This window comes from Scardinius erythrophthalmus (genome assembly GCF_964197995.2).
Source record: "Scardinius erythrophthalmus genome assembly, chromosome: 1".
Taxonomy (NCBI): Eukaryota; Metazoa; Chordata; class Actinopteri; order Cypriniformes; family Leuciscidae; genus Scardinius; species Scardinius erythrophthalmus.
Window position 1 is genome coordinate 12,408,204 of NC_138221.1, and position 18,075 is coordinate 12,426,278.

Sequence of the window (18,075 nt, forward strand, 5' to 3'; positions counted from 1 at the left end):
ATCTTCTCCCCCTCTATTCAGGGGTACAACATATATCGTTTAATTTAATTCAAATAAAGGAACATACAGGGCCGTGATGTGAGTCACCTAAACGAGTCTTGCGTCTATCTTTTCACATGATGCCATGCATAAAATTCTATGAATTTATTTTAAAAAAAAATACAGAAAATAAATGCTTAGAAAGTTTGAATGTTATCAGAACTGTATTTGTTCTCAATAGTATCAATAGTTCTAAGAACTCTCAATAGTATGAGAACATCAGTCAAGTACAAATAACATCACAAGCACGTTCAATGACCGTTGTTATAAGAACGTTTTCACTCAACATTATGAGAACATCAGTCAAGAACAAATAACATCACAACGACGTTCTGAAAACTTTGTTCTAAGAACGTTTTTCTCTCAACGTTACGAGAATGTATTTTAACTCTAAAAACATCATAAGAACGTTCCAGAAACATTATTTCAGGAAAGTTTTTTACTAACATTTACATAACTTTTACATAACGTTAGTGAAAGTTATGGGAACGTTTCCTGTTAGCTCCAGTGTGGATCCTCTCATGTGTTTTCAGATGTTCTGATCGACTGAATCTCTTGTCACAGTGTGAACACTTGTAAGGTTTTTCTCCAGTGTGAATTCTCTCATGTTTTTTCAGAGATGCTGACTGACTGAATCTCTTGTCACAGTGTGAACACTTGTAAGGTTTTTCTCCAGTGTGAATCCTCATGTGTAGCTTCAGGTGACTAGCAATAGTGAAACTCTTTTTGCACTGATCACACGTGTGTGGCTTCTCTCCAGTGTGGATCCTCTCATGTGTTTTCAGATGTGATGAGTGACCGAATCTCTTGTCACAGTGTGAACACTTGTAAGGTTTTTCTCCAGTGTGGATCCTCTCATGTGTTTTCAGATTGGCTGACTGACTGAATCTCTTGTCACAGTGTGAACACTTGTAAGGTTTTTCTCCAGTGTGAATTCTCTGGTGCAGCTTTAAGCAGTTCGCTGTAATAAAAGTCTTCTCACACTCAAAGCACATGTACTCTCTCACACCAGTGTGTGTTTTCTGATGTATTTGTAAATGTTGCAGCTGTGAAAAACTCTTTCCACACTCAGAACATGAATGCGGCTTCTCCTTTGTATGAACTGTCAGGTGTGTCTTCAGGTTTGATGCCTTAGGAAATGGTTTTCCACATTGATCACATGTGTACGGCTTCTCGCCGGTGTGGATCCTCATGTGAACATTAAGGTGTGATGATTGACCGAAACTCTTCCCACATTGATGGCATACATGTGGCTTCTCTCCTGTATGAACTCTCATGTGAATCTTAAGAGATTGTTTGCATGCGAAACTCTTTCCACACTGAGTGCAGGAGAAAGATTTCTTGTCTTTTCTTTTCTTTAAAAATGTCTGTTTAGTCTTTGAGCGACTCAAAGGTTTTCCTCCAGGTTTGACATGATGTTCCTCCTCCACTTCACTCAGTTCTTCACTCTCCTCGCTCTCTTCCATCAGGTCTGAAATCAAAGAAAAACTCTCATTTTCAAATTTTCTAAAGTTTACTGGTGGGATTCTCTCTGAAATTTGTCTGAGATCATCCGGCCGTGATTAAAGCTTCTTCTTGGGGGAGATTCTCTGAGAACTGGTCGAGTACTCTCCCGGCCGAGATTAAAGCATTTAAAAGACATTGTCTGAAGTGTGTCGGTTATTATTGCTGCGCAGAAAGTTAGTTAGGGGAACAAGTTAGAGATAGGGGACGTCGACTGTAGTCACGACCCATAGAAACTAACGTCGAATGAAGACGTTTGGGGAAGTCGATTGTAGACGAGACCCAGGTAGACTTAGGTCAGGTGCGAAATAGGGAAAACATCTACCACAGTATACAAGTTTTGTAAAAATACGCACAAAATTCAGGTCAAAATTCTAGTAACACTGTTACAAATTGTAAACCATATATAAAATAAATGTAAAATAAAACTGTTAAAATATTTAAACTTAGTTTGACCTGATGTTGACAATCAAATTGAAACCTCCTTTTACTGACCATTTGTAAAAAAAAAAAACCAGAAACTTTTGCAGCTATTTCACAGTTTAACTGTTTATCTTAATGTGATGAAGTGCTTGAATGTTTCTAACATGAATGTTCTTCAGCATCATGAATGAATGAAGAATAAACACCAACCTCTTTGTTCTTCAGGATCTTCAGTGTGTTTCATTCTGCAGGGTTCTGGATCACTCATGTTCTCACTGTCCTCTTTAATAAACTCAGTCTTTGCAGATTTCAGCTCTTCCTGATGCTCGTCTTCACTTGTAGCTGATGGGAATTTACAGCATTTATTGGAGAATTGCTGTGGGAGGAGTTTCACTGATGATGTGACCGCTGTGGGAGGAGCTTCACTGATGATGTGACCGATGTGGGAGGAGCTTCACTGATGATGAATTACAGTGGGAGGAGCTTCACTGATGATGAATTGTAGTGTGAGTTGATCTGCCAAAATCAAAAATATATAAGTTACTGAGTTTGTTTTATGTTCATGGACTACAGAATATAATAATGTCAATTTTCCCAAGTATAAATAATGGTAAGAAAAACATTTGAAAGCAGAAACTGTGGTGGCAAGCAATTTTCTATTACTGAATAAGAGACAAACATGTATCAAATGACCACGAGAGGAGGGCATCCTTCCTTCCTTATTGTCCTCACTCCCCCAAGGTTATTTTTCTAGGATAAATTAATTATCATTAATTATAATTTATCACATGCTACCTTTGAGTGGAGACCCTCTGTCTCGGTCATACATTACTTACACATTTATTTGCACGTATACAAAAGTCATACACATACATATAATCATAAGGGTTAATAACAGTTCACTGTTATATCCATGTTTTCTAAGTTTATAATATAAGAGAATGCAAACACACTGAACATATACAATTTCTACCACAACAGAAATAAACATAGGCTACATATAGTAATTATCAAATACCCTCAGTCTGTTGATACCAATGAAATGAGCTTTAAGTGTCAATTTACAGGAGATCTGAAGACATCAGCATAATAAATGAGGTGAAAACAGGAACTATTGTCATGAAATAAAGAGTGTTTTCAGCAGATCTGTTAATATTGATGAGCCTCAGACTATCAACACTCATTCAACAAGCCATTCAGGATCATCAGCAGATCATCTCACTTTATTCTGAGTGTTTGCTGTTAGAAACACATTATTTGAGTCAGGATACATGATAAAAGCCTGTAAAACTGCTCTATTGAAAGACATTACTGTTATTCCTCACAATAGCCTAACATGGATAAATCATCAATAAGAACAAAATAATTAAATAAATAACCTATCGTTGTGAACCGCTACAGGCAAATAACTACAACACTATAATATGTGAATTTAAAACTAGTTTGACTTTATAATAACTATTAATTGCAATAAAGTAATTCAATCATTAACATATTACATATTTGTACAGAAACTGACAATGATCATAATACTCTTAAAAATAAAAGAAAATGTAAAGTTTCCGGTGTTAAACTTCATTAATATGTATCTATATTCCCATGGATGTATAGATTTGAAAGTTCCCTCGTTCGTTACTTAAATGTCGACAAAGAAATAAAGGTAAACATGAAAATGGCAACAGCAACACTTGGGATCGATTCCTATCAATTCTCCTCACAGATCTCAAACTTTAACTCTTGACTTGACATTCAGTAACAGTTATCACACAAACATCGAGACAATCACACAAACGAACACAAAATCGCTCAGGTCTGAATGAACTCAACATATTCTCCTCATGCTCGCTGCTGCTGCACTAAATGTTTATTTCAGAAGAAAGACGCCAGAAAAGACGCACAAGTATCGCTGTGATCGATTAAAACAATACAGAAATGAGTCTGTCGCTTAATCAAACTGTATAAAGTGTGTGTGATGGTTGTGTAAATATGAGAAATACCGTGAACTGCTCTCCTCTCCTCACCTCAGAAGACTTGACGCTGAAACTCAATGAGGGAAGCGATCGCGATCGGCCTCCAAAGCATCACGGGCGCGCACTGTTGAAGATTTTATTATTTAGAAATAATTAATTTAGCTATATATTTGTACACTATTATTTATTTTCTGTGTTTGTCTTTGGGTTTTACTTTGGAAGCCTGAACGGCCAGAATGTTGATGCAACAGAGAATTCTATTTCAGTAATGTCACATGGTACAAAATATTTCTCAAAATATCTATAGAATGTATTTCCATTTTTGGAAGGGATGTAGATATATATGTGAGAAGCTGCTACTGAGCTGGAGCGCCTTTCTGCAGGACCTGTTCGGCTTTGTTTGTGAAATAAAATCTAATATTTCTGGAATCAAAGATCTCTGAGAAGTGATTTCCCGAAAAGATTGAAACCACAACAGCACCAACTGAAGAAGCCAGGTGACGTAGACACTCTAGTGTGTAATATTGAAATGAATGACTATTTAACATTTTTTGGGTTATATTGCACTTTGCAGACGGTGCCTTCAGACTCTCTCAACCACCTGCTCATAGAGATCAATTTATATTATAAAGCTCATTTTTAGGAAATTTAGGTTGTAGCTCATTGTCTATGTTACTGTGATTGTAAATAATTGTAATTTGTGTTTTATGAGTTATTGATCCGGGAAGTTCGAATATGTGAATTGAATAGAATCGGGCTTAGGGGAAGCATAACCATGAAACACAGAGGGTGGGATGGGAGGAATGGGAACTTGAAAATGAAAACTTGTGTTCTCTTACGAGAGATACTCTCGTACTGCGTAGAATACGCTAGGGGAAAATCCTTTTCCACGAGAATACTGAAGCCAAAAAATTATCCTTAATTTTGTATTAATGTAAAACGCGTTGCGGCAGCATACAGACATAGGCGAGGCAGCTCGCGCGCCTATTGGCTGGTCTGCTGGCAACTGCTTAAGCCTATCGAGCGAGACCTAGAGTGACGTCAGACCCAATGAGGGCGCTTCGTGCCCTCTGCGTCACGTCCCGCCGAGACGGGCGTGGCTTAGGTCTATAAATACCGCTCGCAGGCATTATTTCTCTGGTTTTTCATCCTTCAGCGAAGCAACTCACATCGCTGGATCCGAGAAGAAGCCGCGCTGTTGAAGAAGCACCTCAGCGGGACGAGTCGACGAAGCTGCTGGCCGCGCCGCCTTCATCGCCTTCCTGCTGCGCTATCCAGCGCCCATATCCTTTATTGCACTGTGTGTGTGTGTTCGCCGGCGCGACTCACACTGTCTAAAAGAGCTGCGTCTTTTTCAAGATGCCTGCTTGTGGCTCGTGCAAAGCCACACTCAGCGACGGGGACCGCCATGTCATCTGCGCTTCCTGCCTGGGTCAAGAACATGCAGCTCTCGCGCTCGCTGATGGCGGCTGCCATCACTGCGAGCTGTTGCCATTAGCGACTCCGAGGACTCGCTTGGCACTGTTCAGCGAGACTGCGCCCACACCTGCTGTTGTGCCGCGCCGTAAAAAGCGCCGCGCTCAGCGAATCCCGGAGCCCTCTCCCAGCCGTCAAAGCTCGCCGGTGCGCCCGCCTGCTTCTCCGGTTTCATCAGCTTCACTTCCGGACGGACAGCGGCCGCGGTCTGCCGCCGCTTCTGTCGATGAGGCTGATGAGATCGACGCGCTGCTACGAGAGGGGGATTCCTGCTCTCTCATAGCATCAGGCAGTGAGGATTGGGCGAGCTCTGAGGAGCGCTACAGACTTCGCTCTTTGCGCCACCAAGTCAGCAGCACAGGCCATTGGACGGAGCATGGCCTCGCTCACCGTGTCTGAGAGACATCTGTGGCTAACGCTCTCTGACATGACTGAGTCAGAACGCACCGCGTTCCTCGACGCGCCGCTTTCCCCTGCCGGCCTCTTCGGAACCTCGGTCAAAGATTTCGCCGATAGGTTCGCTGAGGTGCAGAAAGCGACCCAGGCCATGAAGCACTTCCTCCCGAAGCGCTCCGGTTCTGCAGCAGGCCGTGCGAAACCGTCTGCTCAGAGCTCACAGCCTAAGCCTCCGCCCGCCGCCTCCTCTTCTCAACGCCGCCAAACCCAGAGCTCGAGACCGCGCTCTCGCTCATCCGGCCACCGCCCCGCCCCGCGTGGCCCGCGGCAGAAGATTGCATTGAAGCCAGAGGCCCCGAAATCGTCCTAGCACGCCTAGGAAAGCGACGGTGTCCAAGTCCCGCTGCGGCCGGACTTCCACCAAAGCTTGCCGCTCGTCCAGTTCCAGGAAATGTGACTGGTCCAGCGTATTTAGCAGCCAACAAGCCGGTTCCATTGCCCGCTTGCCTGCACACAAAAGCCGTTTTTACGGCTACCCAGATAAATCCCTTAAAGAGTGTATTTTCTGGTGTCCCGGCCACGGCCGACGGTGTTTCATGTGTAGAAAAAATGCCCACTACTCAGTGCCCATTCCTACACACAAGCACAGCCCTTCACACAGGGCCCGCGCACATAAAATCGACTCAGATCGAAAACCCACCACATGGTGAAATTTTACCTATTACAGGTTTTGATGCCCTTTCCAAATCTGTTTTTATTTTTATCATAGCTTGTTGGTAGCAGAAGTTATGTTTATCTGAAGTCGGCCGATCACTATGCTTTTCTGGAACGGAATTTTGAGAAAAACAGGTTTAAATAACTGTCACCGTTGAGACGCGTCCATCTCGCGATTGTTATTCGTGATGTTATAGTTTAAACAGGATTGGCGCGAAATGCGCACTATACACATTCACTGTACATGTATGTGGTTTATTTTAAAGGTAAACTATCTTTGTAGTGTTACGAGACGGACAGGTGTATGGGATATACGGCGATTGTTTTGTTTTTTTCACCTCTGCCGGGCGTTAATGGTCGCATAGAATGCATTAGAGAAAGAGAGTATTTTCAGCTTGACACTATAAATCGCTGTTTTTCTGCACTAAACAAGGGAATTTTGCCAAGATATTTTCAGAGATAAGAGAAAAGATGTTATAGAATAATAATTTAATGGAAAAAAAAATTTGACAAAAAAACTGACATTCAAACTATTTTGGAATTTACTGAAAACGGCCCAGCGCGACATCCGACGGGTTTTCCCAGATCGCATCACATATGCTCTGTTCACGCGAGCAATGCTGTAAAGGTGGTGTATGTGCCCGCTGCTCTGCGCCCACGCCCACACATAGACATGAAACTAGCCCAGCCCTCCTCCTCTCAGCTAGACACTGCGGAGGAGTCGAGCGCGGGCATTCTGCCCGCTGTTATCAGCGCGCCCCCTGCCTCAGATGTCATGAGCGCGACGCTTATGTCACAGCACACAAAAGCCGCTGTATCGCGAGCCGATCGGAGCGTGCTTCGCATCCAGCGCCTAGCTACTCGCGCACCTGCGTGGGAAAAGCTTCCCGGGGTTTCGAGATGGGTGCTGAACATCATAAAAGAAGGCTATTCGCTGCAGTTTCGCCGACGCCCTCGCCGCTTCATGGCGCGCGTCGAGTCCACGGTAGAATCGAAAGTAGCTCATCTACTTCGAGCCGAGATTTTGAAACTGTTGAGCAAAGGGGCTATAGAACCCCTATCTCAAGCTCAAAGCGAAGGGGGGCTTTACAGCAGATACTTCCTGGTGCCCAAAAAAGACGGGGGTCTCAGACCCATACTAGATCTGCGGCAGCTGAACAGAGCGCTTATGAAGCGCCAGTTCAGGATGCTCACAACCAGAAAAATCCTCGCGCACGTCCGCCAGAGGGACTGGTTTGTGTCAATAGATCTAAAGGACGCGTATTTTCAAATACAGATATCGTCACGTCACAGGCGATTTTTGAGATTCGCCTTCGAGGGCCAGGCATATCAGTACACAGTCCTGCCTTTCGGCTTGTCCCTGGCACCCCGTACATTTACGAAGTGCATGGACGCAGCGCTCGCACCCCTCAGATTACGGGGCATACGAGTGCTGAACTATCTGGACGACTGGCTGATTCTAGCCCAATCTCACTCAGAGCTCGTAGAGCACAGGACCATTTTACTCGATCACCTCGAGAATCTCGGTCTCGCAGTGAACTGGGAAAAGAGCTCGCTTTTCCCCAGACAGATTATACCTTTTCTGGGAATAGAGCTGAACTCGCTGCTAATGACAGCACGCCTGTCATCTCAGCGCACACTGGACATTCGGCGCGCAGCCGGCTCGTTCCGCTGCGGCGCGATAGTCCCTCTCAAAGCCTTTCAAAGGATGCTCGGTCTGATGGCCTCAGCATCTTCAGTTCTCCAGTTGGGCCTTCTGCGCATGCACCCACTGCAGTTCTGGCTCAGAAAGAGAGTACCACGCACAGCGTGGGCCTCCGGTCGGCTTTGCGTCAAGGTCAATCAAGCATGCATTGCAGCTTTGAAACCTTGGGAGGCAAAAGACTGGTACCAATCAGGTGTAAGCCTGGGGACTTCCTCGAGAGTGATGGTGGTGTCCACGGACGCATCCACCTCGGGATGGGGAGCGCTGCTCGAGGGCAGACCGCTTTTTGGCCAATGGTCAAAGCAGGAGAAGCTCTTACATATCAACTGCCTCGAAATGTTGGCAGTGAGCAAAGCGCTCACGCGCTTTTGTCCCCTCATAAAGGGACACCACGTGCTAATACGTTCAGACAACGTCTCAGTGGTGTCCTACATAAATCGCCAGGGCGGCCTCAGGTCCCTGACTCTGTACAGGCTAACCAGGCGCCTCCTGATATGGACCCGCAGCAACCTACTCTCGCTGAGAGCAGCGCACGTGCCAGGGCTCCTAAATATAGGACCAGACAGACTGTCCAGGAACCAGGTTCCGACAGGAGAATGGTCTTTGCACCCACAGACAGTCCAGCTGCTGTGGAAGAAATTCGGCAGAGCGGAAGTAGACCTGTTCGCGTCTCAAGAAAACGCTCACTGTCCAGAATTTTTCTCGAAGAGCAAGGACGCGCTGACCCACGAGTGGCCTCGCCGTCCTCTCTACGCTTTTCCCCCCGTCTCCCTCCTGACTCAGGTGGTAGAACGGGTCAGGGAAGAAGGATGCTCAGTGCTGCTCGTAGCCCCACTTTGGATGAGCCAACCTTGGTTCCCAATTGTGATGCAGTTAGCGAGCACCGCCCCGTGGCCAGTGCCTCTGAGGAGGGATCTCCTCTCTCAAGCCAACGGCTCGATTTGGCATCCTCACCCAGAGCTTTGGTCCCTCCATGTGTGGGCCATCAACGGGTACCCGCTGACCTCCCACAGGGAGTGTTAAACACTATCACACAGGCCAGAGCTCCGTCTACGCGACGTCTCTATGCCTCAAAATGGTCAGTGTTCTCTAGCTGGTGCACAGCTCGTGGTGTGTCACCCCTGCATTGCGGTGTGACGGAGGTTCTCTCCTTCCTACAGGAGCTGTTGGATAAGGGCAGGTCCCCTTCCACGCTCAAAGTCTATGTAGCGGCCATAGCAGTGTTCTCTTCGACCACGCTCGGCCAGTCTATTGGAAGGAACGATTTAGTCATTCGCTTCCTTCGAGGAGCTAAGAGACTGAATCCTCCCAGACCTCCCACAGTCCCTATATGGGACCTTTCTACGGTACTGGAAGCCATGAAAGGTCATCCATTTGAGCCCTTGCAGAAGATTGATCTTAAACACCTGTCTTTCAAGACGGCGTTTCTTCTGGCTCTCGCTTCAGTGAAGCGCATAGGGGACTTACACGCGCTCTCAGTAAGCGCGACGTGCATGGAATTTGGGCCGAATGACTCTAGAGTTATACTCAAACCTAAGCACGGTTATGTTCCTAAATCCCTCAATACACCGTTCAGAGCACAGGTCATTTCCCTGTCTGCCCTGCCGGTCACTGAAGGAAATATGGACGAAAGCTCCCTTTGCCCAGTCAGGGCGTTAAGAGCTTATGTGTCTCGCTCGTCTGTTTTCAGACAGACGGAGCAGCTCTTTTTTTTGTTCAGCGGGCGTTCTAAGGGACTAGCCACTTCGAAACAGACCCTATCCAGATGGGTTGTGGACGCAATAGCGCTAGCTTACACAACCAAGGGCATGCAGTGCCCGCTGGGTGTCAAAGCGCACTCCACGAGAAGCATGGCTTCATCGTGGGCATGATCAAGTGGGATTGCCTTGCAAGATATTTGTATGGCGGCAGGCTGGGCCTCTCCGTCTACATTTATAAGGTTTTACAACCTAGAGGTTCCCGCACTACAGGCCAGACTACTGTCGGTCTAGTATGGCCAAAATCTCATAACTGGCGCTGTCAGTTATGCAGCTATTGAGTATTGCAATCCTTGCTCTATGCTGCTATAAGGAAGAAAGTGGCTAACCCCCCTCTCTTCCAGGATTCCCTGTGAGTCCCCTGGGTGATTATGTACTGTATGAACTCCGGGCTGTCGCCCTTGAGTCTATGGTATCAGATCCCAGCACGCACAGCGTTTTACAGTAGGTTCCCCTAGCGTATTCTACGCAGTACGAGAGTATCTCTCATAAGAGAACATACTCGGTTACTAACGTAACCTCAGTTCTCTCTAGAGAGAGGAACGAGTACTGCGTATCCTGCCGTGCCTGCACGCGCTCTGGTTGCTTCGACTATGAAAAACCAGAGAAATAATGCCTGCGAGCGGTATTTATAGACCTAAGCCACGCCCGTCTCGGTGGGACGTGGCGCAGAGGGCGCGAAGCGCCCTCATTGGGTCTGACGTCACTCTAGGTCTCGCTCGATAGGCTTAAGCAGTTGCCAGCAGACCAGCCAATAGGCGCGCGAGCTGCCTCGCCTATGTCTGTATGCTGCCGCAACGCGTTTTACATTAATACAAAATTAAGGATAATTTTTTGGCTTCAGTATTCTCGTGGAAAAGGATTTTCCCCTAGCGTATTCTACGCAGTACGAGAGTATCTCTCTAGAGAGAACCGAGGTTACGTTAGTAACCGAGTACGTTTTCTCCTTTTGACACATTCTGCTGATGGTTAGGTTCTATTTTGTTTGTTTAATACCATGAAGTACAGTATATATGATAAAGGAAGTACATGTGATCTTGATCACCTCACCTTTGTGGCTTAAATACATATTAATTAGTTGATTATAAACTTTATTTTCATGAAATTATTAAAAGTATCAGCCTATTAGCTCAACACAATGATAGTGTTATATTAATACAATTTAATTAACAAACTCCTGTTTGTTTTCGGTTTTCGGCCAAGTTCATCTAATTTTCTTTTCTGGCCCGGTATCCGGTAAGAGTTGTATGACATCACTGTCATCTCGTGATTTGCGGCTCATGTTTGCAATGATAGATGATAAAAAATTCGCCAAATACTGTTCACAATGACAAAATATCTATAAACATCAACATAATTACAGACAAAAACCAACAAGGATTACACACCACTTCTCTGTATTCCAGCTGCTCTCTTTCCGCTGGTTTTTGTAAAACTGTGGTGAGATAGAGACAGTAATCATTTCAGTTTATTTTGTGAATACTGTGTGTTGTTTAAACTCAAACTCACTAGAACACACTCTTAGAAATGTATATATGATGCTGGATATCAAGGTGAAACTGTTAATAATGTAGACACAGCAATCTCAATCAGTGTCAGTCATGTGTGCAGTGAAATATAATTTATTAGGCATTTAAATTTTCTAATGAGAAATTAACAACATGGAGAGATCTAAAAGCAAATAATATTTCATGGCTTTCAGAACTAAAATTATTCCTGATTCAAGCAGAATGAGCATAAAATAAAAATGGACAATAACAATGAGATGTTGATAAAATGAGTAAAGAGTTTAATCAATAATTACATGAAGTAAATACAAACATTAAGTAAAAGTGAAAGCAAATGAGACAGATCTCTCTCTTTACTGACTGAGCCAAAGCATCTCAAGAGAAGTAGAGAAGAAAAGTGTCCAGTTTCAAAGATACATGAAAGTATATCTTGCATTTGCATGGAAGAGTAGAAGTGGAAGAGAAACTAGATGTTCTAATAAAAAAAATAATAAAAAAAAATGAAGAATTAGTTAAATTAATATCCGATTCATGTCTCTCTTAAAAGTGTAATGGCCTCTTCTTCGGCTCCCTGAACTTAGCCTTGAAATGTTTCTTTCCAATGTGAATTTTCTGGCACTCTTTCAGTTTATCTTCTTCTGTAGTAAAGGACTTCCAGCAATGGTGTTTCTTCAGAATGAGAAGCAGATTTGATTTCATAGCGAAAGCCTGAGCCGCTTCTTCCCAGTGTGAACTCTCATGTGAATGTTCAGACTTGAATTACATGTGAAGTGTTTTTTACACTGAAGGCAGGAGACAGATTTATTGGCTTCTGTTTTTCCTTTCTCATTCACGTCCATCAGATCTAAAAGAAACATTAAATCAAGTGATATTTCAAACGAGAAACAAACATGAAATGAAAAGTTAAGCTCAAAGTCAAGATCACTGATGAGTTCAATATTAATTTTCATCCCATTAAATCTGGTCAACAACTGCTGTGCACGATTATGATCTATTTTAATGTCATGAAGATGATTTGTGTTATAAATCACTAGTTTGGTCATGAAACTCTATTTTCACAACACAAGCTAATTGGCCTCTAGGCAAAAATGTGAGAATTTGTTGACAGACCATCTTTTCACACCGAACTTTACACAAATGTGTGTTGGACTGAAGGAAAAGCAAATTCACGCCTGTTCAACAGAGGGTGATACATGCAAACGTTCAGCCGTCGTAAAAATGTCTGCCAAAGCAATAAATGCAAATGTCATAAAAAAAAAAAAAAAAAACCTTTCAATGGACTATTTTACACAATTGACTAATCATGGATTACTCACATCGTTCAAAGTGTTCAGGAAATGCTAATGTTTCATTTAAAGTAATTTTAATGCTTAATGCTGGTTTCACTAGTGCCACCAAATGCTCTTAAAGCTACACTGTGTGATATTTTCCCCCATCTAGCGGTGAAATTGTATATGACTACCCAGTGAATATTAGTTTCTGTTTCTTCCAATTTCGAGGGTGTTTTAACTCCTACGGTGGCCGTATTATTCCAAGATTAACATGGCTTCCAGTTCGACTTCGTCCAATTGCGCCTTTAAAACTATCACCTGTGATCTGTCGCAGCACAGATTTATGTTACAAGGTAAACAATACTTTTTCACCATTGACGTGAGGAAAAGTAACGCAAGTTATACTAGAGGTCGTTCTGGCGTTATGCACAACCATGCTATGGTTAGACGAGCAACTATAAAACTTCGAATTTACACAAATAGGTTGAATTACCTGTCGAGAAGAAAACAGGCAACTTCGGCGCCCGTTTTAAAATCTTTGCTCCTCATGAGCTCTTTCCATCTGGGAAAAGTTACTCCAGTATTGACTTTGGTCTTGCCGATTTGCCTGTTGCGTTGACGTTTTAATTCTCTCTTTCGCCTTGGCGACTCTGCTACATGTCCTCGAAAATAGGCGTGATCCTCCATCAGCAACCTTTCAAATCTGCCGCAGTCGCGCGTAATCTCCCCTCGCATTCGTCTCTGTGTCACTGAGTAAAAAGCGCGAAAGGCGAAGCTTGAATTTACAGGTATGTCCCTCTTTGGCTAATGTAATTTCAATATGGAGGGGCAACATGGCGACCGGTATTCGAACCCCTCACCCGTATGTACTTTCAATGGCAGATTATAAACTTACGATAATACTTTATTACTTGAAAGAAGTAAATATACATTAATGGGCACATATTTTTGAAAGAAGTAAGTTTTTTTGCTAAGAATCAACTAAAAAAATGACACAGTGTAGCTTTAAATGTGTATTTTGCAGCAGCTCAAAGTTTATATCATATTGGTCAGCACATTTCTTTAAAGACCGAAGAAAATAGCAGAAATATTCTCTGAAGAAAGAAGCATTGCTTCATTAGTGGGTGAATATTCCAGCCCAGCAAGAATGTCTCCACTTTTTCTATACAAAATGTGTTTAGTGTGAAAAGGCTTTCAGACTTCCCAGCTCACCTGCACTATAGGCTTTTCCTCGGTCAAATTCATATCAAATGTCAAAATATTAAAGGGGTCCTATTATGCCCTTTTATGAAGTCTTAATTTTGTTTTTGGGGTGTACTAGAATATGCTTTCATGCTTGATTGTTAAAAAAAACATTATTTTTCTCTGTCCCTAGTCTGGTTGAATGCTTCAACCAGTATTTCCTTCAAAAAGATGTGCTGTGATTGGTTAGCTGGCCCAGTGTGTTATGATTGGCAGCGCTTAGCGTGTGAACCAACGAAGCATAACGTTCACTTACCCAGCTTCACAGTTGAAAGAGCCAATAATAAAGCAGTCTTTAGCGAAAGGAGCTTTAAATCAATACTACCTATAGGATCAAAAGGGGCTGAGGACCACAGACAGATCCCACAATCGAGTCAGTGGCTTAAAAACCTTACTCAGATGCCACACACCTCTCATAAACCTGCAGACTAGCAGTTGGTGAACTATAGCGTTTCTGTCTCCACATAGCATGCAGAAATCGCAGCAAAATATGCCTTTAGAAAAGAAAAGGATCTGCCATTATCTAAAAGCTCCTACAGGAAGCATGACACATCCACAAAGGAACAGAGAAAGGGAACAACGCGTCTGTGCACACAGTTGCTCAAACATTCATTTCCATTCATAAGCTCTGAGGGTGTTTGAAAAAATTCAGAATGCTAGAGCAGCTTCAACGCGTAAACCTGTAACGCTTAAGTTTAACCTTTCATGGGCAATCCCCGGAAAGCCACTTTGTCCAGGGCTGGATGAAAAACATCCCTGTGCACTTGAGAGAGGTCATCGCAGCACAACAGTAGAGGCCAAGGCTGGTTGCGCAGTTGTATTATCTCCATCAGCCAGCGATCAGTGTTACTGAGTGTCTATACTATCTTAACTTTCTTAGAGTTGGCAGTTCCAGAGCAAAGGCACACCTTCTCTCAAAATCAGGAAAGTTAAATGTCAAAATAATGAATTGAATGTCTTTTATATTCTTGACCTGAAACAATGTGAATCTTAGTTCTTCAGTGTCATGATGTTTGATTTTCTTAAATTGTGTTTGATGATCAAAACAAACTTTAACTATAGGGCTGCTAGACCTTATTGATGAAATCTATCATGAAAATAATCAACAACCAAGCTAATTATAGATTAATCGTGTATGCTCAATCATGTCAATTTACAGCAGTGAAAAACATTTCTATGGACAAAACGCGTCTGAAAAATAACATGGTTGGTGAGCACAGAAACCATGTTATTTCTATTAATTTTATTGTAAGTTTGTGTTTACGTTGCTCAAATTGCTTTTACGTCGCTTAGCCAGCTACAGAGACACTGGTAACCAGGCAACAGACAAGTGACCAATCCTGAGTGGCGATGTCACTACACACACACTACCATCACGGTTCAGCACGGTCAGCCAAGTGTGCTGAGAGTTCAGGGCTGAGATCGGTTTGTAATTGTGCCGTACCGTACCAAGCTCAAGTAGAAACACAGCTGGAACCTTTTCTGAAGGTGGAAAAAATGCTTTTGTTTCTCAGCACATAAAGATGAACTACTTACCGTGATCTCAGACTGTGTTGATGTGGTTTCTCCACTGCATGGATCTTCAAGTGTCGCTTCAGTTGCGCTTTAACAGAGAAACTCTTTCCGCACTGATCACACGTGTGCAGATTCTCTCCAGTGTGGATCCTCTCATGTCTTTTCAGACTTCTTGACTGACTGAATTTCTTGTCACAGTGTGAACACTTGTAAGGTTTTTCTCCAGTGTGGATCCTCTCATGTGTTTTCAGATGTTCTGACTGACTGAATCTCTTGTCACAGTGTGAACATTTGTAAGGTTTTTCTCCAGTGTGGATGCTCTCATGTATTTTCAGACTGCTTGATCGACTGAATCTCTTGTCACAGTGTGAACATTTGTAAGGTTTTTCTCCAGTGTGGGTCATCTCATGTATTTTCAGACTGCTTGATCGACTGAATCTCTCGTCACAGTGTGAACACTTGTAAGGTTTTTCTCCAGTGTGGATCCTCTCATGTATTTTCAGACTGCTTGATCGACTGAATCTCTTGTCACAGTGTGAACACTTGTAAGGTTTTTCTCCAGTGTGAATTCTCTGGTGCAGTTTCAAACTGTTCGCTGAAGTAAAAGTCTTCTCACACTCAAAGCACACGTACTCTCTCACACCAGTATGTCTTTTCTGATGTCTTTGTAAATATAGCAGCAGTGAAAAACTCTTTCCACACACAGAACATGAATGTGGCTTCTCCTTCGTATGAATTTTCAGGTGTGTCTTCAGGTTTGATGCCCTAAGAAATGTTTTTCCACACTGATCACATGTCAACGGCTTCTCTCCAGTGTGGATCCTCATGTGAATCTTTAGGGATGATGATCGCATGAAACTATTCCCACATTGATGGCATACATGTGGCTTCTCTCCTGTATGAATTCTCATGTGAATCTTAAGAGATTGTTTGCATGTGAAACTGTTTCCACACTGAGTGCAGGAGAAAGATTTCTTGGCTCTTCTTTTCTTTAAAAATGTCTTTTTAGTCTTTGAGAGACTCAAAGGTTTTTCTCCAGGTTTGACATGATGTTCCTCCTTCACTTCACTCAGTTCTTCACTCTCTTCCTTCACTTCACTCAGTTCTTCTCTCTCCTCCTTCACTTCACTCAGTTCTTCTCTCTCCTCCTTCACTTCACTCAGTTCTTCACTCTCCTCCTTCACTTCACTCAACTCTTCACTCTCCTCCTTCACTTCACTCAGTTCTTCACTCTCCTCCTTCACTTCACTCAGTTCTTCACTCTCCTCCTTCACTTCCATCAGGTCTGAAATGAAAGAAAAACTCTCATTTTCAAATTTTCTAAACAATCAAAATAATTCAAAGAGAGAAATATGGAGTGAATAGAGATAAAATGATCCTAGATGTAACAGACAACTGCTATGAAATATTACAATAATTTAAGTATTTTAATAAATTAAAGGTGCTGTATGTAACTTTTCTACTAAAATGAATCCTTTTTTTATTGCCTGTGTGTGAAGGGGTTGTAATCTCACATTAAAATGATCCACTTTGCGGGTTTTGCTATTATCTCTGAAAGCAAGTATTCTTATTTATTTGTGAAGGTGCCGGGTCGGATTTACCGCGAAATCCAGTGACGTGACTGAGACCTGCACGCGCGCTCCCGAGCCTCGTCTAGCCTACTGACTTTGCACTCAACAGCAATGACACTGCAACTTATGACATGGACTTATGACTTATGCAACTTATTACATGTCTGATAACACTAAGAAACGACCTGCTCCCAGCACAACACAGACTCCAACACAAACTCCACATATTTATAAAAAACTAAAAAAAAGTTTTTTCTGCTGAAGCTCGTAAGGCCAGACGTGAATCAAATGAACTTCGGGTGAAAAAACACGGCTCAACATCGGCAGGGCATTTGAATCACGGAGAAACCTTATCTACAAACCTAGAATGTACATTTCCTGAAGAAAATGTGAAGTGGTGCTTGCAGTGGTAAAATTCGGCACTGTTGATAGGGTCCCATACTTATCATGATACGAGCATGGAGCATTAGTTCAACGTCAAGCTGATAAAAGTAGCCTATTATTGTAACGTTGCAGTGGGAGTTTACCTTAGTTTCCAGCATGTTGTGTGATGCTTTCTCCGGTGTGTTGCGTCTCAGTCTGAAGGTACCCACAGTGCTCGCTCATAAATTCGGGCACGCGCTTGTAAAATTATTGGTTGCAATCTGAAACATCACCGCTAGAGGTCGCTGAAAACTACATACAGCACCTTTAAATATACGTCCCTTAAATTTTCCATGGATGAGGTACATTATCTTCCAATTATTTAAAAAAAATATATTGTAGGCACGAATCCCATGTTTCTATAGTGAGAACTATTAAATATGTTTGATCAATAAATGGAAAAAATGAAACTAGACAAATGTCTAGGTTTAAAACTTGTGATTATTAAGTAATCACAAAAACAGAGTTTGCTTTTTCCTAGAAACAAGAGGGTTTGCATATGAAGAACCAATCAAATTGTAGGGAAATTATGTAATGTACATGTCATTTTCCCTATGCTCCT

The 18,075-nt window shown here is 42.9% G+C and overlaps 1 protein-coding gene across 1 annotated transcript; it reads right to left on the bottom strand.

The window, feature by feature from the left end:
* Positions 1–466: 466 nt before the first annotated feature.
* On the bottom strand, positions 467–3,989 carry LOC308690834 (uncharacterized protein). Its single transcript, XM_081365550.1, has 3 exons — positions 3,963–3,989; positions 2,176–2,481; positions 467–1,510 (listed from the first exon to the last, which is right to left on the bottom strand). Exons 2-3 carry the CDS (start codon positions 2,231–2,233, stop codon positions 510–512), a joined length of 1,059 nt encoding a protein of 352 aa, XP_081221676.1. The 5' UTR covers positions 2,234–2,481; positions 3,963–3,989; the 3' UTR covers positions 467–509.
* Positions 3,990–18,075: the final 14,086 nt, after the last annotated feature.